Source organism: Thermomyces lanuginosus (genome assembly GCF_041956635.1).
Source record: "Thermomyces lanuginosus strain ATCC 200065 unplaced genomic scaffold VTN49scaffold_42, whole genome shotgun sequence".
In the NCBI taxonomy this organism is placed as follows: Eukaryota; Fungi; Ascomycota; class Eurotiomycetes; order Eurotiales; family Trichocomaceae; genus Thermomyces; species Thermomyces lanuginosus.
Window position 1 is genome coordinate 418,902 of NW_027192376.1, and position 25,907 is coordinate 444,808.

Sequence of the window (25,907 nt, forward strand, 5' to 3'; positions counted from 1 at the left end):
TTCTGAGGTTTTGTGCTTCGTTGGAGATGTTATTCGAATTGGGGATCGGGATGTTATGGTTGAGCTGGTGCTGAACGTAAGGGATGACAGGTTCTTATATATTTCTGACGACATGTCCAAGACACGGAGGATTGCTTTCTTGAGGGCCTTCAATGGTTGTTCTGTCAATCTCTGAAGGGGATAATGCGTTGAAAATGAACACTATGAGATGAATGCACGTGTGTAGTAAGTCGATAAGAGCGCAGGAGTCCATTGAAGCTTTCTGGACAATCTCTTGAAGGGATGGCTTTGTTCTACTGCCAGTGAGTTCTTTACCACCATCATTAATCATCTCATCGGGTTCTTGTAAAGAGCTTTGTTCAATCTATGATGCCTTGTAGCAGTCAACAAATGTAGCGTTGTACCGCCCCTTGATAAGCGATTGGCTGACGCTCAGGCACACACTAGTTTTAATGGAGTTAGCGCAATGCATGACAGCTGTGGAGTTTAGGGTTCCCGTCCTAAAAGTTCCGACTGAGCCTCAGGAGTCAGGAACATGACAGGTGGTTGGCAGAAGTCAAATCCCCAAGTCCTCCCAAGAGTGCGGAGTACGCAATATTCGGCTACGAGAGTAGTTCATTTCGTACATGGTACTTCGCACAACCCTCGTTTCAGTCTTACCGAGGAGATCGAGACGCATTGGTACTCCACAAATCAGTTTTATGCTCCCCGCTTGGATATCATGATCGTCACGATCGCCTTTCCCCGGCTGGGTCCGTTCACCTCCCGTACCCCATACTATGTGCATACTCAATTTTTATCCCCTCTCACCGGCTGCCTTTATCAAAAAGACTGCATTGAGCGTTGCCAATCTTCCGTTCCCTCCATCGGCGTGGTCCAGGAAATTCTGAAACGATATCCCCTCAATTCTAGGCAACCGAATTCGACTATTACGTGGAGCATGGTACTGTCCTGTACATGTTGTATAAGCCAATTGCCATTCTGTGGATCGGTTGGGCGTGGTAATATTCCAAAATTAACTTTTTTGGCCTTCAATTCGCCCTGTTGTGACTGAGCATAAGGAGGCGCAGTTGTATGAAAACGCAATCTCTCCCCAGAGTCCAACGACCAGGGATGCAGGCGGTCAGAGCGTCTTGAACACCGCCTTCCGGACCTGGAAATATGTACACAAGGCTGCGTCCAGACTGTCACGTGCTGCCGGCAGAATCGAAGTTCCGACCCACCGCCCTGATGGAACAAAAAAAGCAGTCAGGGGTCTCAAAGAGTGGATCACCTGATCTCGGGTCCGTCTGTTAGGGACCGTGATTGGCTGGATACGACTCACCTCCGGGCGTAGCGTGTGCTCACTAGCGGAGATGCATTGCCGAATCAGACTTGGCGGCGCTCAAAGCTCTCTGGAACGAGGGCATGGCGTGCTTCCAGCATGTTCTTGTCTTAATCTCCCCGCCTGAAAGCGAATCGCGAAGAATATTGGGACGGATGGGAGAAGAATGGTGGTGGAGGGGTGTGTGTGGGTTGTGTGTGGGTTGTGTGAAAGCCATGGCTGGAAAGAGGCTGTCAACACACAGTAAATTACAGACTGTCTGAGACGTGGATTTGTAATGGCCTTTTATGACAGTTGACGCTTCTGCCGTGACTCGAAGGAGGTAATCATGACCAATTGGAGGAACGAATAAATGCAAGCAATCCAGTACGAGGTTGGTCTGAGCAATTCACGAAATTTCTTGCGTATAAAAAGTCTTATCATCATGCATGTCCAATGTTCCGGTCTTAGCCAGGAGATAAGTTACTTCTCGTTCTAGTCCCAGGCCCGCCGCTGTAACTGAGCACCCTAGTCCCTAGTCCGCCCCATTCTCCCTGAACCCGGCATTTCTCCCTCCTGGCCTTCTCCCCTCCAGCGCGTCCTTCTCTTCCCTCCCCAGATCGGCCTTCTCTGCCCTCTCCCTCTCCCCCCCCCCCCCTTTTATCACACCACCGCTCAACGAGGTGCTGGGCCTGTCGCTGCTTCGCTTCTATTCTGCCGGATTCTTTTGTTCATATCATGTTTTTTCTCCGTGATCCATTGATTTGTTTTTCATCTTCCTGCTTCATGGCGTGAGATCTTCCCCCGTCCTCCCCTGCGTCCATCTCGCGGCCTCCAGTTCCCCCAGCCTGGCCTGTACGTTCCTGGAGATCGCCAGAGTCATCATCGATCCCTTTTCTTCCGCTGTAATCGGCGTCGGTCCCAGTGCCCCCCGTTTCTGAGTGTGCCTCGTGTCCACGTTCGCTTCGTTTCGGTTTTGCTTCCCTTGCATTCGTTCTGCCTGGCGCTGCTGGATGCGATCGCATCATCCGGCATTTGGTTCATTGGTTTGACAGGTATCTTTTTCCTTCATTCCCTGTGGCCGTTCCAGGGAGTCCGCCACGTTCCGCGACCCGTACTGACACACGCGGCGATGGTCTCAGGTCCTGTCCGTCCTCTCGCTTGCTCCCTTACACAAGTCCCGCATCCCCTCTCTTCGTTTCTTTCTTCCCCCTTGGGGCTGTCTCGAAGATCATTACAATTCCAACGGCCATCGAGATTCTGGGTGTCGAGACCAGGGACCCACGTGTTCTCCGCTGTCGGAGTCACCCATTGCAACACTCCGTCGTAAAGCCATCATGGCAGCTTTGGTGCAAACCATTCCGCAACAGAACGGCTCTGCGACGATCCTGCAGACTCGCCCGTCTTCCGCCTCAGGCTCTGCTTCGCACTCCTCTCGTCCTCACATGCCCCGTTCTCACACCATGTCTCCAGGTCCCTACGGTGCCGGAGGTGGCTCTCCGGCCACGCGAAGCTCGACACCAGTGGCTCCTTACGCCTTCACAAGCACGCCCAGTCTCGTATCAGTCCCCCAATCGGGCCGTTCCAACAGTTTGAGCGCCCAGGATGGCCCTCCACGTTTGCCCCCAATAGCAGCTGGTACTGTTTCTTCTTCTTCGTCTTCTACCACTTCGAATGCCTCCAATCGCTCCCATGTATCGCAGGACGATAGCGTTCTATCGTCTCGTGTACGAACGAACGATATCCCACGCCTCTTATCCACCGCCAGTGTTCCATCTCCACTCGCTTGGAACCAGGCCGCTCCTTCCTCACCTTCCAAGCCGTCCCCGGATCGCTATCGTCGGCCTCGCCGGCAGTCTATCGTGTCGCAGTCCGGGGGCCCGTCGCCCTCGTCCAATGACTCGGTCCAGACGACATCCCCCACACCGCTCCCGGCACGCCCCATTGCGGCCGTGCAAGGCCATGTCCGCGCTCCTAGTGCCGACGGCACTACTCGACCTCAAAAGCAGCAACATCCGGAACTGGCAACACGATATAGACGCCGAAGCTGGGGCAGTTTGGATGCCGCCGAGGCATATGGGCTCCAGGAAGAGAAGATTACCACGGCGTCCCTGCTCGCACCCCTACCGGATTTGAAACAACTAAAAGACCGCGAGCGTCCTTCGTCAACTCATTCACGGAATGGGAGCACGGACAGCGTTCACTCGGCTCGGTCGGCCCGGTCGGCCTCCTCGACCAAAGAGCGTGATCAGAGCCCGGCGCGGTCAACTTCGTCCCGCGATGATGCCAACAAGCATACTGCCGCTACGCATAACCCGTCTCCGTTGTCTCAGCAGGTGACCGTCAATACTGAGTCTTCGGAGGAGACCTCCGCCGCTAAGGAAGAGTCATTGAAAGGCAGCTTGGCTGCGCGACGACTGGCCGATCTCAGTAAGGCCGCTCCACGAAAGATGCCCGGCAAGTCTCGCCTTCGCCGAGTGTTCTCCTTTGGCAGCGCTGCCGATCTCCGTAAGGCCTCGGCTCGTAACACTATCGGCGAGCGCGAGCTGGTTGATGATGATGAGGATGGCGCGCAGCGCGCCTCCCCAGATGATGAGCTGGATCCCGAGCAGGCCGCCATTGCGGCACAGCAAGAAGCCAATGGCCTAGGAGAGAGCATCTACGCCAATCATGGCCATCTCTTCAAGCGGTCGACGGATAACCTGTCCATATCCTCGACCGCCTCCTCGGCGTCCGTGATGCTTCGGAAGATGGGACGAGGCATGAAAAAATCGACACGCTCGCTTGTCGGTCTGTTCCGGCCCAAGAATCTTGAGAAGTCTGAGCCGATGACTGTCGAACCGACAACCCCGCAGGTGTCGGCGGTCAATGTCGAGGCTGAACGTAAGACGACGGCGGCGAAGTCGAGTCCTCAGGAGACTGTGGGAACGACCCTGTTCCCTCGTGTAGACTCCGATTCGAAGCAAAAGTCAAAGTCCTCGCCAAACTCTACCAATTCAGAGGGTCAGGCCAATTCAAGCTCGTCTGACAACAGTGCCCGGACCCGTAAGAGCATCGTTGGCGGTGAAAAGGAGCGTGCGGAAGTGCTGGCTTCTGTGAGGAAGGGGATCTTGAAACGTGAGTGTGAACAATTCCCATTACATCTGCCTTGTGCGTACTAACGTTTAAGACAGACTCTGGAAGTGCGTCTCCCGTGGCGAAGCCGGCAGAGAAAGGATCCGACGGTAGTGATACGCCCAACTCGAGCGGCCCCAGCACCCCTGAGGATCGCAAGAAGGGCGAGGGCGATGACTACTTTGCCCCTCGGCCGAAGAACGGAGTGGTCAAGACCATCGTATTCAGCCCTCGTATCCAATTCCACGAGACATGGCCCAGTGGCGAGTATGACCGACGGGGAGAGGCGGCTACGTGCAACCGCTTGACACCGGTTCTCGCGCAGCAAATCAAGGAGGAGCTGAATACCTTTAAGATGGTGGGTTTCTTTCCTTGAGTCTCTAACTGGGTCTTTGACTAATGAATCCGATCCAGGAGATGGAAGTTCATGAAACGTCCAAAATCTACACGCATTTCCTCTGAACAGGATGCATTCAGGGAGTCCGGCCACTGCAGTCTTTTTTATTCTTTTAGACCTTTTCTTCGCATCAGCCCAACCGATTGTGGTCCAGCCTTGTCGAAGGTGGTATTGCATTGTACAGTTGTTATGACATATTATCCGAGGTTTTGATGATGTCGGACTTGTTATTCTACCGTTTTTTCCGTCCTCCGACTGATCCATCGACCTTGGGTGTTTGGCGGGCATCACATTCCGGTTGATTCACCTTCTTTCGTGATGATGGAAATATTTTTGTTAGTCCCGAGGTAATCGGGCTCGTGTGTGATACGACATTTTGTTTCTCTTTGCATCTGTATGTCTTGCAGGCATATTGTTTGCTGCTTTCGTTTTTGATCTGTGCAAAGAGTCGTGTTTTTAATTCGCGTCTGTCATTTGTGCGTCTATCGTGTGTACTCATTTTTCATTTTGTTCCTGTTCTGCGGCTGGCTGTGTCTGTCGAAGTGTGTTCGTTCTCGCTATTTTTTTTTTTTGTTGTCTGCTGTTGCTATTGGCATTTGATCTTGTGTCTGATTTGTGTCTGGGAGTTATCTGCGTGGTTGACCGTCTTTGCTTACAGCATGGAAGTATCGACTTCATGGCGGATTAGCAGCCATGTTTAAATTGTTACTATTAGTTCTTATTATTATTCGCTTAGCAGATCCACTCGAATAGTAGTAGTATTGTTTTCTGCTTAAGGACCCTTGAACGACGGGAATAGCTTGAAAGAAAGAGCTCTGAGTCGATCACATGACCTCCAGGTGCCCTAATGCCTCTGGCGTAGTGATAATCTTGGAGGAGCGCAGGGACAAGCAGCTCCTGGAATCGACACTTTCAGATAGTAGGATGATGGCTGACAATCAGTCTTTCTGCAGCTACCCCGTGATACCGTGCAAAGGTTCCTAAGAATCAGCCCTGTCTGCCTCAATTTGCACGATCATGGAGTTGTCGCCGCAATACCTAATACGGTCATGCATGCAATGCGATAGGTGTATGATTGGTCTTATTCTTACTCAAATCAAATAGGTGGCACGGACAGTCCGTCATGAACTAGGCAGCCATCTGCACCCTGGCTATTACTTCCGCGCCGCATTTTGTCCCAAACGAATCGATCACGTCCATTGAAGCCACACCCGTTGCTGCGTCGGTTATCTGCATGAACCTCTTCTCGGATGTCTGGTTTATCTCCCCGCACGGTAAGCCACGTCAGATCTGCAAGGCGATTATTGTGGTAATTCGATCTGCTTTGATGATAGAACGTTCAGACGGAGAGTATATGAGTGCATGTTCCGTTATTTGACATAGTTGCTTCGTATGGGATCCTCTCTAGCCATGTTCTTCATTCTCAGAATTCATCAAGAATCTTCCGAGTTGTTTTATGTGTCGAGAAACCTAGTGTGTAGCCATGGAACAAAACTTGTACGTGAAGACTACGGAATACATTTCCCTCCTGTCGCTCCTTCATGAAATTCCCGTGAAACCGATCAAGAATGATCCTACAGGCCCTTCATCAGCGCGGCGGAATGTCACGTACGTCCTGCCGTTCAAAAAGGAGCGCATATTGACGAATACGCTTGGATTCCTTTCGAGCATCAGGGAAGACATTGACCACATTCCAGCCGTTTGCGTTGCGGAGGAGCGCGATGCAAATGGCCTGGTCGTCCTCCTCGCTGTGAACAAAAGAACAGCAAGTGGCGGTAATAAGATACTTCAAGAAATGGAACGAGGATTCGAGCAAATCTTTGAGACAATTTCGAGAGCGTTATCTGATGGTGGGAGACGCTTTGCTGCTTATTTGTTCCATAGACTGCTAACAGTGCTAATTAATGGGGGAGGTAGATGAACATGCATCTTCTGCTGCTGAAAATGAAGTCTTCAAAGCGATCGTGTCGATGTGTTCCAATCGAATTTTACATCGGCTGCGACTCATCAGAAACTCCAGGACATCAGGGAGGAACAGCATCGAGAAGCTCCTGGACAAAGCCGAGGCATGTCTCAAATACCCGGCAAACAGGAACAGCTTGAAGTTCAACAGCGTGGAACCAACTCTTGTTTCGTCATTTCTCAAGGCGGCAAGAGATGTTGTCAAGTCGGTTGATGCATGGCGAAAGCACCAAGTTTTAACTCAATTAGAGGCGCTCGTTGAGAGCGTATATCGGCTGCACAGGTCAGGAACGGTCGAGAAATTATTGGACGGAATATTGAGCAAGGCCATGGATCCATCAATGAAACAGAGTCTCGCCAACATGGTGAAAAAGGTCGCGAGATATCGGGAAGCTGCTCGACTCCTTGTGCGCCTTGCGAGGGACTTTCCACTCATCAGACAAGCTAAAGTGGACAAAGTCAGTCTTCCCGCCGATATGTTCGAAAAGCCTTCCGTGGAAAATAATTACAGTGCAAGTCTACCCGCAACTCTCCAGCAGCTGGGACAAAAGTATTGCCAGAAGAACATATCTGACATCAGTCGTCTGCTATTCGCAAAAGGGGAAAATCTTGATAGTCAGTTTGTACGACAAACACGCCAATCCCTGGAGCGGGCAAAGATCCATGCGGAGATTCAACTCATCATATACTGTGACCACTATATGTCCCAGCAATTCCGTCCGCCTCGTGTTGTGAGCTCGAGCAAAGACGCTTGCTACCTCTGCAACCTTTTTATTGCCACTCATGGTAAGGTGCACACTCCGCGATGCCACGGACGGCTCTATCCTGGATGGCGGCTGCCTGTTCATCCAGAACTGGAAGAGCTCCAAGGCGTATTCATCAAACGCCTCGAAAACCAACTCAGAAAAAGCCTGGACAAGCTACTTAAAGATCAAAGAAAGGTTATCCATCCGCGGCCGAATGAAAGTACGCTTCTGACATTGTCTCCATCTTTGCTCACATTAAGATCCGGACTATTATCTCGTTCCGGAACTCAGCTCGTGCTGTCCGGGAATAATGAGGATAAAGCCATCAACGAGGTTGCTCCCATTCCTGCACCTTCTAGTATCAAGTCGTTTCCCACCACGGCACGTGCCGAGAATCCTTCCAGCGTTCATGCCACCTTTAAGACAGTCGGCACCAGTACTGATATGATACCAGTGGATGCTCATGAACAAGCAAATGACGTGATTTCCCATCGCTCAACACCAAAGGAAATGACGAGGGAGCCTAGTCCCCAATTTCAGGAGCTACCTTCGAGATACCGAAGAACACTTCAGATAAATATGCCCGGCATATTAGAGCTGGAATTTGAAGGGCCCGATTGGTCAAAAGAAAAGGCTCCTGCTAATCAAAGCTACTACTCACTTCCGCTTGATACGGTCGAATGGTTAACTGCTGAGCAAGCAGTCTCAGAAAGGCAATGCCACGCGAGGTGCATTGTTAATGCTGAGACCATCGAGGGCGAGGTTACCCATGCTCTATGTAGCCAGAATAATCTCTGCATCATTGTGCGTGGTCATGCCCTAAGGTTGAAGTTTCAATAGTGTGTCTACTCTGGAACATTGATGAATGGTCAGCACTCTATATTGTCTGAGCTGGACACTAGCAGGAGAGCAATTCATTTGCTGCTTCAAATACCAATACTCGATCCATTCCAGGCGTTGAGTGCCCTCTGCGGAGTAGTGACAGACCATCTTATGTCGAAAAGTTAATCAGGCTGCCGAGTCATGGCCCCGTGAATGCCATCAGCTAGGCTCTCTCTGAGAAACGGTCTGGTGCCCTGACTTGGTTCCGCTCAGGATCATGATCACGGACAGTCTCTCGCTGTAACCGGCTACCCGGTATGAGACCCGGGATCTCGGGTTGATATTCCGGAAGTGATGATCATTTGAATTGGCCAATGTTTTGTCCATTCACCCGCTCTCTTCCATCGGTAGGAGGGCTCCGCACCCGGGATGTCTGGTGTGAACTTGAGATTGAAAATCCAGAACTGGATACCATCATCGCTCTCCATACAAAGAACCTCGCGGTCTCCAAAACGGCGTAAGTGAGGTAGTGTTCTATAGAGCGAACCAGGTTTCGTGGAGAACCAGATATCCAACCCTTGACGAACAGTCATTTCATGGGAATGTAATTGATATGAGCGAATGGTTGTGGCCAGGTTGTTGGCATTGAAGATCTCGAACTCCATGGACTCTCCATCTCTCCATCCCAATAGTATACCATATCTGCTGTGAGAAAAGTGGAATAAACGGAATAATGTTCGTCCTCAATGGACATGTCGTAGTCGTACCATCGGACGCTAAGCTCGTCTATAGTGCGGTCGTATACGAAGCCCATTTGCCGCCCTCGCAATCAAAGCCGCAAGGAACCCATCTTATTGTTTTGCGACCCAATATGTGTTGCCTGAATTGGTTGCGTATCACGTAATATCGTTCGAAATACCTCTCAAGAGGATGGCGGAGCGACGCTAGTTGGAAACGCCATACATCCAGTCGATATCCGGTAGTCAATGTCCACTTGGACTCTTCCACGTTAGGAGGGTCTTCGTCCCAATCAATCTCGAACACCACCATGATATTCTCATCTGAATTCAAATGCCACAACCACAGATCAGGGCAGATAGCGACAAATACGATGGTATTCGAGCTCAGGTCCCAAACGTGGATGGTGGAATAAAGTGGGCTTGAATCGTATTTTTGATCACTCTGTCCTTATCGATAGAAGCCTGATAGACGACGCAAGAAGCTCTCTCTCGCATCTTCGTGATGTGTGTATATCCCATGCGGTCAGACATCTGCCAGCATTACTGTCGGAATATGCCAGTAAGACAAAATCCTATAACCTCCGCATACCTGCCCAACTTGATTACAACAACATGACAATCAGACAGAAGTAAGTCCCAGACTTCATCTGGTTCTGCTTCATCAACGGACCAACTCGATCTCTGTCCCGTCTTCAAATCCAACATGCAGATTACGAGACCACCGTTGTCATCCGCGCTCTCATACACCAATCGGCGCGAATAGTACGCAGTATGTCTGGGTTTTTCTTCTAGTTTCTGCGGCCATGGGAGAAAGACCTTTTTCATGGGGCGGCCATTCTGCAAACAGTGTCGCCATCGAAAATAGGCCGTCGCTTCTGTGGCAGCTCCTCGTACATCCGTATCATTCAATCCCAGGAACGCAAGAGTTTGGCGCATAGCAAGCTTTATGACTGTATCGGATGAGAAAACGGACCGCCATCGTTTGGAGACCTAGGTCGACCCAATCAAACCCCGACCATCGGGGGAGCAATTGGACAACACGCACCCTCTGATTTCCGACGACACCTGCCGGTTCTAGATACTGCACGATCTCCAGCAGGAGCTCGAGGGGTAATGAGCAGACGATATCGTATTCTTTTCGAATCACTTTTCCCTTCGGAATCGGTCTCGAATCGCATGTAGTCTGTGCCCCGTTTCGTTTTGCGTTTTCCATATCCGATCGAGTATCGCATCCGGCAATGCACGTTGGAATGAAACAATTCCCACAATTGAAGGCCATTTCCTACTCTCAGGGAGCCGTCAAATGAGCCGCGCGGTCGACGAGTGCGTTTGGTGGAGCCGAGATCGATGGCAGTAAATCCTGTTGACGTAAGAGATTGTTCAGAAAGAATCAATTTGCAGGCAAAATCGACATTCGAGACATTTCAATTTGCTTCGATTTTATTAAGTCCATACATGTGCACTTCATTTCTTTGAGAGGTTCACGGTGGAGGGGTTTCCAGTACAAGCCCTAGACCACAATCTGATAGGTACACTCCAGCTGGCGATCGAACAGGTCCGCGAAGAGCCGCACAGGCTCACAGTCCATTGCTTTGAGTACGTATTTTGATTTAGGTACCTGCACCTATCCACCATTGGTATGAACAACGGGCATGCCGATGGCACAAGTCATCTCAAATCCTCCGTGCTCCGAAATGAAAGCCAGCTGAATAATGAAAACACTGGCGAAACTACCTGAGTCACTCAACGAAACTGGAATGGATAGTAGATTAGGTAGTCAATTTTGCTCGCGACTCCGAAAGTTAATTCCACAGCGATCGATTTGCGCTAGGCCTAGCGCCTGATGAATCCTAAAGTATACTTACTTAGCAGCTCGTCGAGGTTATTTGCAGATTAATCGTCTAGACTTGTAGGTATGGCAACCGGCATCCATGGCATTGCGATTCGTCGTTCAATGTCATCGCAGTACTTCGCACAAATTTCTTGAAATGTTCGAAGTACAAGTGCCTTCGTTCGAGCAGTTGACGTTGCAGCAGGCGATCGAATGCACCCTAAATAGTGGTCCACCAAGCATTGCATAATGGATGGTCACCAACTGGCATAGGTAAATTGAAGGGCAATGACCCTGACATATCATCCTCTCTACTAAGTAAACACTTCGGAGAGAAGGCCAACTGAATGATGGAAAAACATCTGAAACTGTGTTCCGTATGGATTCGGCTAGTCTGAACATCGAAGTACTGCAGAGCCTTTGTATAGGCTACTACTTGTATTGATCTCTTAAGTACCCAGTACTTTCCTACGGAATTTGTTAATGGATCAGTCTCATGCCACTTGTCAAACCCGCAATTAGTGCTTCAATACCGTTTGCCGCTAAAGGTACTGCCGGTGTCACGTTGCCTGCTTGAGTGAATCGAAAGACTCTGTCCGTTGAGCTTCCTCCGACCCGGAACACTCGTAGTGATGCTCCAGTACGGAGCAGGTGAATATTGAATGGGCCGATTCACGCACTCTTCTTGATCTAAGGAAAAGGCACCGCATCCGGAATGTCTGGAGTGAAACCAGGATTGAAAAACCAGAACTGGATGCCGTCATAGCTTTCCATGCCACACACCTCATGGTCACCAATGAGACGAAAGCGGGGTTCCATACCAAAAGCTATCCAGCCTGGGAAACTGTGCCGCTCAAAACAGTCGCGAAGAATAGACTCTTCGGCGTGCAATTGGTACGGTCGTATGGTCATTGTATAGTCGTAGACGTTAAGGATTTCAAACCGGTCGGAATCTGGGTTCCAGCAATAGATGATATCAGGTGTTGGATCGACAGAATGAATCGTGTAGGTATCCTCCTCAGTGAGAGTGATGAAGTCATTCCATCGAATGCTAAGCTTGTCTATAGAATGATCGTATATGAGATCCATTGTGCTCATCGCGCCATCGGCCTGGCCATCATCCCAACAAAGCCGTCTTATCGTTCTGTGGCGGAAGGTGTATAGCTCGCATTCGTCTGGTAGATCGGGATACTGTTCTTCGAAATACTCACGCAAACGATGGCCTGATGGTAGGTGGAAATGGTTTGTGTCCACTCGTACTCTAGTCAATATATTCCACTTGGTCTGTTCTACCTCTGGCGGATCTGTTTTAGAGTCAATCTGGGACATTACCAGACTGTTCTTATCCGCATCTATGCGCCACAACCACAAAGAAGTGCAGATGGCGACTCTTCGGATAGTATCAGAGCTCAGGTCCCAAATGTAGATGTCGCAAGCTGGGATTGATGTGGTGTCAACTATGACCATTTTGTCCTTATCAATAGAGGCGTGGTAGTCAAAAGAGGGAAGCTTCCGTCTGCATCGTTGTGATGTGTGTAGATCCCACGCTGTTACAAATCTGCCAGCCTTACTTTTGTTAGGTGTCAACAAGACGAACTATGTTGTGGGTGTATACCTCTTCCCCGTGACAACAGCGACATAACGATCAGACAGAAGAATATCCGCAATGTAAGTTGGCCCTTCTTCATTCAAAGCCCAGCTCAACTTCTGTCCTGTCTCAAAATTCAATATTTTTACGAGACCTCTGTAATCGCCATCATCATGGCGGACCCGGGCCAGCCGTCGCGAACGGTAAATAACACGCTGAGGCCTGTCGTTGCGTGGTTCCCACGGGAGAAAGACTTTCTTGACGGGCCGACCATACTGCAAACCACGTTGCCATCGAAAATAGAACATCGCGTCGGTGGCCGTTCTTTCCACACCTGTGCGCTTCAGGTCCAGGAACGCAAGCATTTGGGACAAAGCAGACTTGATGATTACATCGGACGAGAAAATAGACCGCCACCGTTTAGATACCTAGCAAGAGCAAAACATGAAAAAAGTCAGGATCCCCCCTGTATATCGAGGAGCAATTGGACGATGCCCACCCTCTGGTTTGGGACAACCTCTGCCGGACCTAGATACCGGACGATCTCTATCACGAGGTCGGTAGGTAAGGAGGCAACGATATCAGAATTGTTTTGAAATCATCTCATCCTTCGGAGTCGACCTGGATTCGCATGAGGTCTGCATGGCGGTTCGTTTCGCGTTGCCAATGTCAGATCGAATATATCGAATACCGTGCCCGCCCATTAGACGCAAAGAAGCAGGAGTTTTCAGCGCAATCCTAACGACAATACCATTTCAGAAGCTCTGTGTCGACAATCGATTTCCCTGCTGGGATTTATGGCAGTAATTTGTTTTGTTCGTCCCAGGAAAATTGTTCTGGCAGAATCAATCAGTCGTTGCTCGTAAATCGAGATTCAAAACTCTCCTCGCAAGCTTCGCCGGCTGGCGATCTTAACGTTCATTCAACACCACAAGCTAACCGCCAAGTGGCATCCGACCCGGACGTCAAAATGGAGAAACCAGTTACTCCAACTTGATCTCTGAAGATCGTGAAAGCGCCATCAGGCTCAGTCGCTCGGATCATTACTATTAATTCATGATTAATACATAAACCGTAGCGTAGCACATGAACTATTTACATAACAAAGTTGAATCGAAACTCGACAATTTCTTTTTATCGTCCACCGCACTGCCAACAAAAATCCAAATCGGCCCTTATATGTCCTTCTTTCCTCTGCCTTTCAACTATGATTTGTTCACCCACCATTATGACGACGAGTCATCCTTCAACACACCGTACACATTTGACTGTTCGATCGGCTTCTGCGATTGCGTCTGCGAGGGGAACACCGACTCCGTCTCTTCTGGTGTGGAGGCGGCTTTGCTGCGTTTCGCGCGGCGTTTGCGCGGAACAGCGGAAAAGGATCCGTTTTCTTCCTCTTCGTCTTTCTCCTGTGGAGACTGCTCGTCTCCAGCGGCCAGCTCCTCCTCTGTACCAGAAACATCCTCTTCGCCATTTTGCTTCATCGTCGCCATGCGGATCTCGCGCGAGACACCCTTGAGCGCGTCTCGGCCAGCCTGCTCGGCAAGCTGGATCTGGGTTCCCGCGACGGTGGCAGCAGGCACCGCAGGCTCCTTGCGCTGCAAGTAAGACCGCACGAAAAACCGGCAGAACAAGTATGTCAGGGGCAGGAGGTACATGACATTCAACCAGATGGCGAACGACTGTCCAGGTGTGTCGACACAGTCGACCCAGTGGTAATCGACCCGATGAGCCTGCTGTTGCCACCGGTACCGGGCTGTTTGCAGAGCGTCCGCACCGAATGGCTGCCCCTGGGCATTCCGCACGTTCTCTGCTAGACCTTCAGCTCCGGCGGCTCGGAAAGCGAGCTTCTTCAGCCACGGGAGGAACCCTGCGCTGGCGGTTGCAACACCGGACTCTGAGAACGGGAATAAACCGCTCACCAGATTTTGGAGCTTGCTGGCCGACGAGGCAGGAACGGGAATCGAGTAGCGGATGAATAGGTAAATACTGGCGGCAAATGTGCCCACAACGAACTGCGTGATTTGCATCGATGTGAGGGTGCGCTTCATTATGCGCGGGACTCGGATGGACAGCGCGGTCATTGTGTAGTAGGTATACTAGTACTTGCGTTAGTTTTCCCACCGCATTTCTTAAAGTGAGGAACGCACCATCAAAGCATGGATAAACGAATTGAACTGCACAAAAATCCAGATCGGCTGCCCCATGTACCGGATACCAGCCCACATGCACATCATCGCGCCTGCATGGTGGTAGGTCTGTAGCGTCGAACTCCGCTTGCCTTTAGCCAGGATGATGGCCGTGTCGACAACCTCATAAAATTTGGACAGATAGAACAACCATCCGTAGTACGCGAGGCCTTGGTTCCACATCCGGCCAACATCCGTGGGGTCCGGCTCACCGTTGCTCGCCAACCGGTGCGCCGGGTTGGGCAGCACCCATTGATCAGCTGCCGAGTCGTACAGCGCACCGTTGCCGAGCCCGCGCGGGCCATTGATCTTGCAAAACGCATCCACAACGGCAACCAACCCTCCTTCGCCGTCCTCAGAAACACCCCACAGCGGCGGCAATGAGTTTCGCAGTGCCTCGAACATCCCTTTGCACGTCCACGCCGAGTACACTGCCAGGAATACATTGTGCAGTATCACCAACCACCGGAAGACACGCGTCTTGCTGATCGCCCATGGCCGGTATCCGCGCCGTTTGTTGATTTGGTTCACTATCACCACCGTCACCGCGTACACACCAGCAATTGTGATCGGCACACGCGCGTCCAGCAATCGCGTGAACAGTTCCTGCGGGATTCGGAACGGTTGCGCCCATGCCGGCAACGTCGGCGACACGTCGCTCGGTGAAGGCGGCGGTAAACTCGCGGGTTTCGACGACGGGAAGCTAAAGTATCGCGTCGGGGGGAAGCGCACTTGCAGCGCCGGCCCCGACGGGCTGGTGTATTGCACCATTGCCGGGTTCGATTGAACCGCTGAACGCAGAATTGCCGGAGAGAGCGATCTCAATGACGTTGGGAAAAATGCAAGGCGCGTAGAAAAGGGATGAATCAAATGGGATCAACGAGGCAATCTTATCAACGCACACAATTGATTCTGGAATGGATCTGCAAGGGCCAAACCATGCACAGAGTCGCAGGCGCGCAGATCGAACTCTCAAATTCTTATTCACAATTCCGTGAATTGAGAATTCACAATCGCGGTTGAAGTTATGCAGACGCGAAACTGAGAAATTTCAGGGATAAACTCAAAATGCGCATTCTTGGCTCGTAAATTTGTTGGGATTTGCCCTTGCTGCTTAATCCCGCCCACAGAGCAAAAACCTCGGCTTCCACTGGCTTAACTCACAATGACCTAAAGCCGCCTGCAATTGATTGGGTCATGCTTGCGCGGATTGACATCACTTGCATGCGACCCGTTGCCAGTAAGCGCGACAACTGTCATACTGAGATCACGTGTTTCGTTATCGATTGGAAACGGATCCGTGCACGTGATTATCAATTGCCGAGAGTCCGAAATAGGGAAGGTGGATCATTTTTCGGGCCGATCCGACTAACGAGAATCGGCAAGGTCGCGCGAAGGATTTTCCTTTTCTGGTGTGATTGACGGCTCGGCCTTCGGGTGTCGGACCTGGGGAATGTTTTCCAGATCTCTTGGCCAAGACCCTTCCACGTCGCCCGACTTGGCATATCCCAACAAATGCTCCTTCCCAAGGGTTGCTCTGAATGAAAACATGTGATCAGAAAAACAATGAATGCTTTACAACGGGTTCTAGATAACGTATATTGTCGTACATTCCCTGCCTCAAAACTTCGATCCAACGCCCCGTAATTCATAACATTAACAATTGCTGAAACCCCAAATTCATGCACAGTACTTCGTACGGAGTACATGAATCATATGGTGCATATTTGTCAACGAGGTTTTGTTGCCAGCGGTAACGGCGGCGGAGTAGGCGTCGCCGTAGGCGCCGCCTGTACCGGAGCCGCCTTCAATGCAGCTTTCTTGGCTGGCGGAGGTGGTGGCGGGGGTTTCCGGCGGTTAAGCGCCTCGATGTCGATGTTAGAACTGCTCGACGCAGTGCGGCTAAAATTCGGATGCGGAGGCGGCGGCGGTGGTGGACCGGGGGGTACTGCTTGCCCCTGGGCTGGTTCGGCCGGTGAGGTTTGATCTTCGATGAATTCATTGATGCGCTCGGTGATTCGATATTTCTGATTGAGCGCGCTGAGTTTCTTCTTACCCGCCTCAATTTGGTCCGCGTGACGTTCGCGAAACCGTTGAGCCGAGCTGTGAGCATCTGATAGAGATCTTGTTGGAGGTAGACTTTGAGTCGTCGGGACGGGTACGGGATGCGTTGCATATCCGTTGACTCCTCTACTCTCCACGCTAGAAGGCGATTGTGTACCGGGAATGGTGCCGGTTGACATGGCTGCGAAGCGCGATTGTAGCTGATTTACCTGGCTATTAGCCGCTGCTAGTTGATTCGTTGACGCCGCCACATGATTTCCAGGAGCTGCATCGGATGTTGTCCGACCGATCCCCAGTGCGGGGACGGATACTCCCGCTTGGCTTAGACTAGAAATAGCAGCCTGGTTCAATTGGGACGGCTCTTGACTTTTAGTATACGGCGGCGGCGGAGAAGGCGAGGACTCAGGAACAGCCGGGCTTGCTCCGCTTCGTGCCGGCAGACGTGGCGGGACGCTCGGTTTTGCAGACTGCGAACGAGTGGGTGGAGGTGGAAGATGATCCGTAGAGAGCCCAGTTCGGTTTTGGCGAAACGGTAACGGCGGTGGTGTTGGCGCACTCTGAGAGCCTTCCGACGTGGTCTTTCCCAGTTGCGTGTACGACCCGGAAGTTGGGGTCCCAGCCGATGCTCTCTTGTCGCTGAGCGCAGCGGCACCGCGATCCACTCGTTTTGGTGGTGGTCCAAATGATGCCGGATCCTTCAATGACGAGAGGGGTCGGGCGACGCGTTCAGTTCGGGCATTTGACGAGGTCGAATCCTTGCCCATGCCCACCCAGCCAGCCTGACAGAATTCCTGTCAGTTTCAATCGTCTTCTAGAGAATAGGAGCCGATTCTAGACGAACCACTTGATTGATTCCTTTAAAGTCACCTCGCCAGCTCTCTCGGCCCCCATCCCGGCCTTTGGGATGCCAGCCCTCTTTCATTACTTCGCGTAGCCCATTCATGGCTGCTCTCTTTCACGTCGCGAACCCGAGAACTGATTCTGTGTGCGGAGTCAAGCCCGATGCCTCCATAAGACTACTGTCATTTCGTGAACTCCATTGTTTCAGCCCTGGAGATGACCGCATCTCCGGAGATAATGGTGATCACGTGACTTCTCTTATCACTGATAAGGCTGGCTACTGAAAATGGTAGGTGTAGGTTTTGAATGTGCTTGATCTTCCACGGTCACAGCATCAGTGTATTATTCAAAGACTCTCCGCAGCGTCAACGCCCTTGCAGTGGCCCTCTTTGATCTGGGCAAGGATGAAGATGCCAATGCAATGCATCGACGGGCGCTAGATCAAGCGATCTAATAGGTTCGTCGTCACGCTTGGTAGAGCATCATCGGTAAACTGTCATCTATTCGTGGCTATATAAAGTTCCTGTATATACTGTACATGAAGAAATGGAGACTGTTATCGTCCCCGACTGAAGCCAGGCTTGTACTCCTTCAGTCCATCCATCTTCATGAGCTCCCTCAGCGCCATGGTGGCGTATTGGCTGCTCCCTAGCTGAAACTTCATAATCACTGCGATTCTTTCCTTTCCATCAGGCGAGGAACGGCCATCATTGTCAGGCTTGGAAACCTCTTCGATAGTCTTGCCATTGAGACGGTCCAGGTCGGTCTGAACAAATGTTTGATCTTCGTCGATGTAGGTCCGAACCTCGTACGAGTAGTCCTCGCCCGGCCGACTGAGGAGTTTACGGTAGCTTCCGCTCAGGCTGAGGTCCTTCCATTTCCTCCGCATGTCAAAGGGATCTAGGCCACCACCCTGTTCGCTGCCCATGAACTCTTTGTAAAAATCTGTCATTTCATTGGCAGGATAGACCACGTCGAACCCAGGCAAAGGAAGAACGACGTCGAATATAGAGTATTTGCCGCTGGCTGCCTCCTCCGCAGAGAGCGGGCGGGCACGGACAAACATCTCGTCCGCACTACTGGACCGGTCCCCAGCCTGAGGGTTAACGATAATCTCGCCGTCGGCATCAACTTGCTCAGTGTCGCCTTTGGATTGCTCGACGATGACCAGGTCACCCTCAACCACTTTGGGCCCCCATCGCCGCCACCGTTCGCTGGCCGCATGGTTCCATACTAATGATTGATACGCATGGAGATACATAAGGCGGAGATTCCTGGGGATCGCCTGAAGTGCACCCAGATAATCGGTCGGAATGCGGTTCAGATACCGGATTATGCTGGCCTCAGCTGAGAACTTCTTTGGAAGCTTAGCGAGGGCGGCGTTGGCATTCTGTGTGGTTTGGAATATATGTATCGCCTCCGCACGAGCCTTTTCGTCGGCACTGATCAACGACTTGGATCCCTCCGATTCGGAAGAGTCCTGGGCGGCAGCCAGGACCTCGGGAAGGAAATGGAGGATTCCCTCAACGGCGCCCTTGAAATTTCCCTGCAGCATCTTGATGCCAATGGCGTGCGTCCCCATTGAAAATGTCCCAAACCGTTGGAGACCATAGTAGTTCAAGTATCCACGTTCTCGGAGGTTATGCAACGCTTTTCCAACGATTTCCTTGGCCCAATCCAAGGTAGATAGCCCCTCTGGTCTCTGCTCAGGGAAACTGCAGTCGCGCAGTGTGATCACAAACTCATTTCCATTGAGATCTCCCAGGGTCAACTGATGCGTCCGGTACTCGAAGTCTCCCAAAGCTGCGTTGCGAAGCGTTTTGTTGAGTTCTGCCAGCCGATCGGCGTAGACCTTGAAGACAGAGGCTCGCTGCACGGTCACTCCCCGGCGGTCCTTGGTACCAGCAAACTGAAAGCTCTTCGCATTCATCTTGAGTTGACGAGCCAGGTAAAAGAGTACCTCCATCGTGTCTTTGTTCTCCTTGTACATAGTGAAGTGTAGGTACTGTCCGCCCAGCTCTTCCCAACTAGGCCTCTCATGTCGCACGTTTCCATCCACTCCGCGGAACCCCTGAGCCTTGCGCTTGTGACGATTTGGAGCAGCCATGACAACCAGTGTCCCATCCTGCTCGGTCCTGGACTCGAGCAGCGAATTGAAAACGCGCCGGATGGCATGGTGGATCTTGGTTCGCAACTCACGGTCGTCGATGGTACCCGCGCTGACGCGACCAAACTCGCCCGGCCGTTTGTTTGGAGAAGCTCGGACTCGAGAATGGAAATCGATAATCTTCTGCGCGACGTCGGCGGTGAGATACGAATCCAGGAGGGAGCGGTCCTCTTCCGAAATCTGGAACTCGGAGTTATCGGCTTTCGAATCCTTGGTAGATTCGGCCGGCTGCTGTCCGTCCCCTGCAGCTTGTTGCTGCTGGCCATTGGCCTGCTTAGCAGTTGCCTCCGTGTCAATCCGCGTCAGGCCCATCGACTCTGGGACTTGGAGACTACGCAGATGAAGCACTTCACCCGAGGGCAGGATTTCATTAACCAGAAAATCCGAATATCTGAAAAGCGAATTAGCAGACGCATATTAAGATCTCAAGCCTACTTGGCGCACCTTTTCTTCAGTACGCCCTCGAAGCCGGGTACATCAGTGCTAACAAACTCCGTTATCCCTACTTGGGCCTCTCTGAGGCGCTGAAACTGGCCATCCGCTTCATTCGCCACGAGCGTATCGGGAGTTATAGACACAACATCGTCAATTGTGGCAGAGACATCAGTCTTGAGCCGCTTGCGCGGCGATTCGACCACCTCTTCATCCATTTTTTCTTTTCAGCAATGGCGAGTGGGAGCAGGGTTGCTGTGGTGCATTGAAATTTGCTCGATTCGCTGCGGTCTCTCTCTCAACCCGAAATCCGAATAGTTTGGTGGGTCCGCAACCCCACAGAAACAAATTTGCGTCACGTGATATTTTATTCCATGACGTCATTTCTTGGATGGAAGTTGTCGCCGAGCCTTATCCACGTCCTATCCTTTACATTCAAACGAATTTGGTTATGACAATGAATTGAAACGCTTATACATTGTCTGGTAGATGGCTTGTAGGGAAACACCTTTGGACCGCTCACAGTAGGTGCTGCCTAGATTACCCAGGGACAGAGTTATTGAATTGCAGAGGTTCTTCGCTGCACGAATCGTGATGCAATTCTCGACGTGCTTACTGATGACCTTGAGGATGGCTTCATTTCTCAGAGGTATAACGACCCTCCAAAGGACGATCAGCCATAGTTGCAGGCCATACTTGGGCCGAGCGGTACCGTCGATGATACCTCTACCCAGCTCCCAACTTCAATGGTGCATCTGCCAAATTCAAGAATGCCTTACACCTTGTCTATGACGACCGGACGACACTGTCGCTAATATGGCTCGTGCAGAAAGGACGGCGGCACTCAATGGGCTCCCTTCGGTTGGTGAGGAAACATCGGAAGTTATTCGTTGCTTCGGATACAACAGTCAGAGCAGAAGCTAGTTTAATTCCGCAACTTTTGCCTTTATCAAGTTTGCTATGGCGAATCTGTTTGCACAGATCATGGCCCAGCAAGAAACTGCGTGTTTTCCCCGTCTTTCCTGGACTCTCTAACGCCAGAAACTGATATAAATCGCTTGAATCATCAGCCAAATCGGGGGAGATGCCAGTTTGGAAACTTGCGGTAAGGACTGGCGGACTCGTTTCCGAGCTTTGCGAGGTGTACGGAGTACTCCGTACGCTTCAACAGGATTGCGACTCCGACTATGTCGTCAATGGAGGCTCAATAATTTCTTTATATCGTAATGGAGTTGGATTGCTCACGTAACGCGCTCTACGAGATTCCATTGCCATGGGGTCCACTAGGATAGATGCTGTGATGAAAAGGGAAGAAAGTCTGAGCCTATGCCCATGAGATTCTTACATGCAGCCCCGTAGCCGACGTATTCTCAGCGGACGGAGGACTCGTGGAAGGAGAATAGAAGATCCCTCATACAAAACAATGTGATTGTCGCTACTACGATTTCTCTCTGGACGAACTTGGAGAGCAGTCGGATTCACGTATTCGAGCTTCATTTCGCATACCCGCAGATCAGAAGATTGAAGAGGAGACTTCCAGGTAATGTTGCCTCCCAGTACTATCCCGTCCAAATTAGAAAGGTCTTCAAGGGCCGCTACCAAACCGTCGGCAACCTGGGATTTGGAGCCACGTCTACAGTTTGGCTTACGAGGGACATAAAGTAGGTCACCAAAATCTCCTAAAATCTACTTCGTACTTTCGGTGTTCTATGACTCCGATGTACAGTAACCGTTGCCATGTCACTCTCAAGATCCTCGTCAAAACTTCGTCGACGGGATGGCCATTGGACACAGAGTCGAGAATGTATCGACTCACCAAGAGGGGCCCGAGCGATCATCCAGGTCGCGACGCTATCCGTTCGCTTCTTGACTCGTTTAGTGTCGATGGGGCGGAGGATAAATATCGGTGCATCGATGCCTCGTGCACACTCCACTCTGGGAGCGTCTGTAGACGATTGCCCATTGTAATCCGATCCGGCGGCTGCTAAAGCCCGTTTTGGCGCTTGTGCTCCAGCGCGTGTTTCCTGTGTTGGATCATTTTCAAACGGAGTGTAAGGTTTTTTGTACGGTTATGTGTGAATTCTTGAATTTGACCAGTTTTGTAATAATCGAAAGATTCCATATCAGATATTAGAGCTGACGATATCATGTCCGAAATTTGGATAACTCGGTTCTCGTCGATTTTGAGGAAAATGAGCTTGCACGATCATGTCCGAGGAAGAAATTGGACGACCGAGTGAATTACACGTTAGCGCTGGCATCCCGTCGCAAGGTATGAAGTCACTCGGAGAGAAACAACGCCTGGCTGGCGAGGATGAGGATTTTCTGCGTCAGTGCGCAGGATGTTGGAGTGGGAGTCAGAAAGCGTAACGCTGCGAGGGAACTTGCAGAGGATGAATTAGTCTGTCGGCAGCCGCAATCGTAGCAAAGTGCTATTAAGATATGGGATATGAACTGGTTCTTGTTTACGTTCCTACAATAATCCTCCGTGCTCCGTACGAGCTCCGTACTTTGTAGTGACAACTGGCATAAGGGAATCGTTTAGTGAAACCCCCGGCTCCACTTGTTGCCTACCTAATGCAATTCTAATCATCCTACACGTAGGATTCTGCGCACCCTGGCCAATCGTATTGAAGTCCATCATTGGAATATGGCTCTTGATACTACTTCCAAGCTTCATTTTCCCTGGTCACGATAACTAAAACAATTGCAAACGGCTCTGAATCTGGAATGATCGATGACGCGCATTAACTAAAGCGATAGCTGCGATGCATGCGATGATTCGAGTCGGCTAAAGCAGTTGATCCGGTGGCGCAGCTAGACGAAAGCCTTGGATCTCACCGAACCGACCATCGCTTACGGCCGAATCAACGGCCGGTGTTTTCGGCATGCTCCATAGTCACCGAAGAAATTCCACCGACATGGCATTGTGTTTGGCCCTAGCACATCTCCGCCTTACGGATAACGGAGCAAAAGGGAAAAAAAACCCTAGCCCTAAAATTATTTGTGGTTTTCTCTCGGCCAATCCCAACCGAGAGAGTGCTCAGACGCCCTGGAAGTGCTGACAGCCTAAATGGAGTCGAAAGTCCCCTTGCCGAGGCCCAGGGACTGCGCCTGGGATGGCTCTGTTCCCCTCGCTTAAGGCGAAATGCTGTTGGCTCAACGCCTATGTCATGGGGTTCAGAATCGTCTGGTTGGAAGAAATTCATGGTCGGTGAAAAATCCGTCCGTTCTTCGTACGAAGTTCATCAGGCTGTGGTCGTTCCGGGTTGAACATAGGCCATTGTCACCGGCTGGTCCGGAGAAAATGATGTGATATAACAGGTAACAGAACATAGAATGGCTTGTATCTACAGTACTGATACAGGATAGAGACAAGGCGTAGTCATGGACGTCGTGAGAGCCGAGAGACCCAGGCTGGCGTCGTGGCGGCTATGATGTTGCAAGGATATATAACACTCTTCAACTTCACATATCGATTGCAAAAATTGATGCTTTTGTGAATTACTATTCAGGAGCTTGAGTACAAAATAGTACCATCCACAATGAACGGCTCGACTGCGGCAAAGTCACCTGTGAACCAGGAACACTTCCAGGACTGGCCGAATGATGCCGGGGTTCGTATATGTATCCTTGCTCTGACATTACGACGTTGCTGACAGTAGACAGTTCCATTCCACTTACACGCAGCCAACGCCCGTCGAGCTCAAGGTTACTGGGACTATCCCATCGTACGCTGCCGGAGTTCTCTACCGAACGGGCACGGGCGCAAATGAAGTAGACACTAACGGGGGAACCAAGTGGAAGGTCAGCCATTGGTTCGACGGCTTCGCTGTGGTGCATCGGTTCGAGATCCTACCTCCCGATGACGAGCACGACTCGGTGCGCGTGTTGTACAATTCCCGCAGCACCTGTGACGGGATGATCGAGACCATTCGCCGCACCGGCCGGTTGGAGAACATTACGTTTGGCCGGAAATACGATCCATGCAGGTCCTTCTTTAAGAAAGTGATGTCGACCTTCCAGCCCAGAGGGCCGCCCAGGGCCTACAGCCGACCGGATGAAGTCAACGCCTCAATCACGATGACGGTCAACTATCCGGGCCTGTCGAGAAAGGGTGAGCCGCAGCACCACGGTCACGCCTCAGGAGTCCAAACACTATGCAACAAGACCGACAGCACCATTCTCCAGTTTCTCGATCCCAAGACACTCGAGCCCGTCGGCGTTGCCAGCCAGACCAAGCTCCATCCAGACCTTAAGGGACCCTTGTCGGCAGCGCACGCCAGATCCGATCCCAAGACTGGTGACATCTTCAACTACAATCTGGAGCTGGGCCGCCGGCCAACCTATCGCATTTTCCGCGTCGCGGCAAGTACGGGACAGACGTCGATCCTCGCTTCCTTTGAGGCGGACAGTGCCTATATCCATTCCCTTTGCCTGACAGAGAACTACGTCATATTGTGTGTGTGGAACTCGTTTTACGCTCACAATGGGCTGTCCATCCTGTGGAATCGAAACTTCATCGACGCGATTGGTGATTATAACCCGTCCAAGCCGGCGCGGTGGTATGTGGTTGACCGACGCCCGCCGGATGAGGGTGGGCAGGGATTGATTGCAACCTATGAGTGTCCTGCCTTTTTCTGCTTCCACACTGTCAATGCGTTCGAGGAGCTGTCTGAGGATGGCAAGTCAGTCAACATCATCGCGGATCTAGTTTCCTACGATAATCTTGACGTCTTGAAGAAGATGTACATACGTAACCTGGTTTCGACATCGCCGGATGCGAAGGAAGGACACTCAATCAAGATCAAACCCGTGTTGCAGAGATTTCACCTCGACTCCGTCCCGAAAACTCCGACCAAGAACGTGCTCCAGGCAACAGTGGAAGACCCATTTTCTGAAACTTACCTTGAACTCCCAACGATCAATCCGCAGTATGTGCTGCGTCGCCACCGATTTATCTACGGAATCACCACCATGGGGAAGTCCTCGTTCTTTGACGGACTTGTCAAGTGCGACACCCAGACTGGCAAGATGATCACCTGGAGCAAGCACGGCCAAACGCCCGGCGAGGCAATTTTTGTTCCTCGGCCCCGAAACAGCGACTCCGAGCCAGAACCGGATGAGGACGACGGTGTCCTGTTGAGCGTCGTTCTCGACGGCCCCGCTGGCAAATCATATCTCCTGGTCCTCGATCCGAAAACGATGATCGAGCTTGGCCGTGCGGATGTAGCTGGCCCCGTTGGCTTTGGTTTCCATGGAGCGCATGTTCCCGCGCATGGCAGCGTTGCAGGGGCTGGAGGGCCGGAGGGGCGTTCTGTAGATTTTTGATCTGATTTGTAGTTATATCGTCGCACAGATAGACGAAACTCGGAAACATGCAGCTGAAAAATGAATCTCAACTTTTAAAATATTAATTCTGATTCATTCTTTGAATTTATGTAGCGAAACAGCCAATATCTGATCGGATCTGACGGCGACTGTCACCATTGATTTGAATATTGCCCGATTGGGCAATGTCCTGGTCTCAGTGAGTATATCACGTGACTATGTTAGCGAGGCTGAAATCAAGGCTTCAGGCTGGAATCAAATTGGGACTTGAATGCCTCAGGCCGTCAAAATGGCGGGTTTCTTTTTCTAGACAAAGACCGACAAAAGACTCTTTGTAGAATATCTCCAGGGTTCAGAATCTCGACAGGAGAGCTAAAG

The 25,907-nt window shown here is 51.2% G+C and overlaps 7 protein-coding genes across 7 annotated transcripts; 3 read left to right on the forward strand and 4 right to left on the reverse strand.

The window, feature by feature from the left end:
* Positions 1-2,640: 2,640 nt before the first annotated feature.
* VTN49DRAFT_6872 (uncharacterized protein) lies at positions 2,641-4,879 on the forward strand (the record flags this gene model as incomplete). The annotated part of the gene is made up of 3 exons (XM_069415078.1): positions 2,641-4,420; positions 4,477-4,775; positions 4,832-4,879. 3 exons carry the CDS (start codon positions 2,641-2,643, stop codon positions 4,877-4,879), a joined length of 2,127 nt encoding a protein of 708 aa, XP_069264912.1.
* Positions 4,880-6,297: 1,418 nt separating this feature from the next.
* On the forward strand, positions 6,298-7,281 carry VTN49DRAFT_6873 (uncharacterized protein; the record flags this gene model as incomplete). Its single annotated transcript, XM_069415079.1, has 3 exons — positions 6,298-6,664; positions 6,732-7,183; positions 7,240-7,281. 3 exons carry the CDS (start codon positions 6,298-6,300, stop codon positions 7,279-7,281), a joined length of 861 nt encoding a protein of 286 aa, XP_069264913.1.
* Positions 7,282-9,607: 2,326 nt separating this feature from the next.
* Positions 9,608-10,363, reverse strand: VTN49DRAFT_6874 (uncharacterized protein; the record flags this gene model as incomplete). Its single annotated transcript, XM_069415080.1, has 4 exons — positions 9,608-9,615; positions 9,674-9,681; positions 9,755-10,074; positions 10,130-10,363. The coding sequence occupies 4 exons, from the start codon at positions 10,361-10,363 to the stop codon at positions 9,608-9,610; spliced, it is 570 nt and encodes a 189-aa protein (XP_069264914.1).
* A 3,366-nt stretch (positions 10,364-13,729) lies between these two features.
* VTN49DRAFT_6875 (uncharacterized protein) lies at positions 13,730-15,466 on the reverse strand (the record flags this gene model as incomplete). The annotated part of the gene is made up of 2 exons (XM_069415081.1): positions 13,730-14,605; positions 14,657-15,466. 2 exons carry the CDS (start codon positions 15,464-15,466, stop codon positions 13,730-13,732), a joined length of 1,686 nt encoding a protein of 561 aa, XP_069264915.1.
* A 959-nt stretch (positions 15,467-16,425) lies between these two features.
* Positions 16,426-17,702, reverse strand: VTN49DRAFT_6876 (uncharacterized protein; the record flags this gene model as incomplete). The annotated part of the gene is made up of 2 exons (XM_069415082.1): positions 16,426-17,538; positions 17,601-17,702. The coding sequence occupies 2 exons, from the start codon at positions 17,700-17,702 to the stop codon at positions 16,426-16,428; spliced, it is 1,215 nt and encodes a 404-aa protein (XP_069264916.1).
* A 453-nt stretch (positions 17,703-18,155) lies between these two features.
* On the reverse strand, positions 18,156-20,416 carry VTN49DRAFT_6877 (uncharacterized protein; the record flags this gene model as incomplete). The annotated part of the gene is made up of 2 exons (XM_069415083.1): positions 18,156-20,157; positions 20,211-20,416. The coding sequence occupies 2 exons, from the start codon at positions 20,414-20,416 to the stop codon at positions 18,156-18,158; spliced, it is 2,208 nt and encodes a 735-aa protein (XP_069264917.1).
* A 3,327-nt stretch (positions 20,417-23,743) lies between these two features.
* VTN49DRAFT_6878 (uncharacterized protein) lies at positions 23,744-25,529 on the forward strand (the record flags this gene model as incomplete). Its single annotated transcript, XM_069415084.1, has 2 exons — positions 23,744-23,815; positions 23,868-25,529. 2 exons carry the CDS (start codon positions 23,744-23,746, stop codon positions 25,527-25,529), a joined length of 1,734 nt encoding a protein of 577 aa, XP_069264918.1.
* Positions 25,530-25,907: the final 378 nt, after the last annotated feature.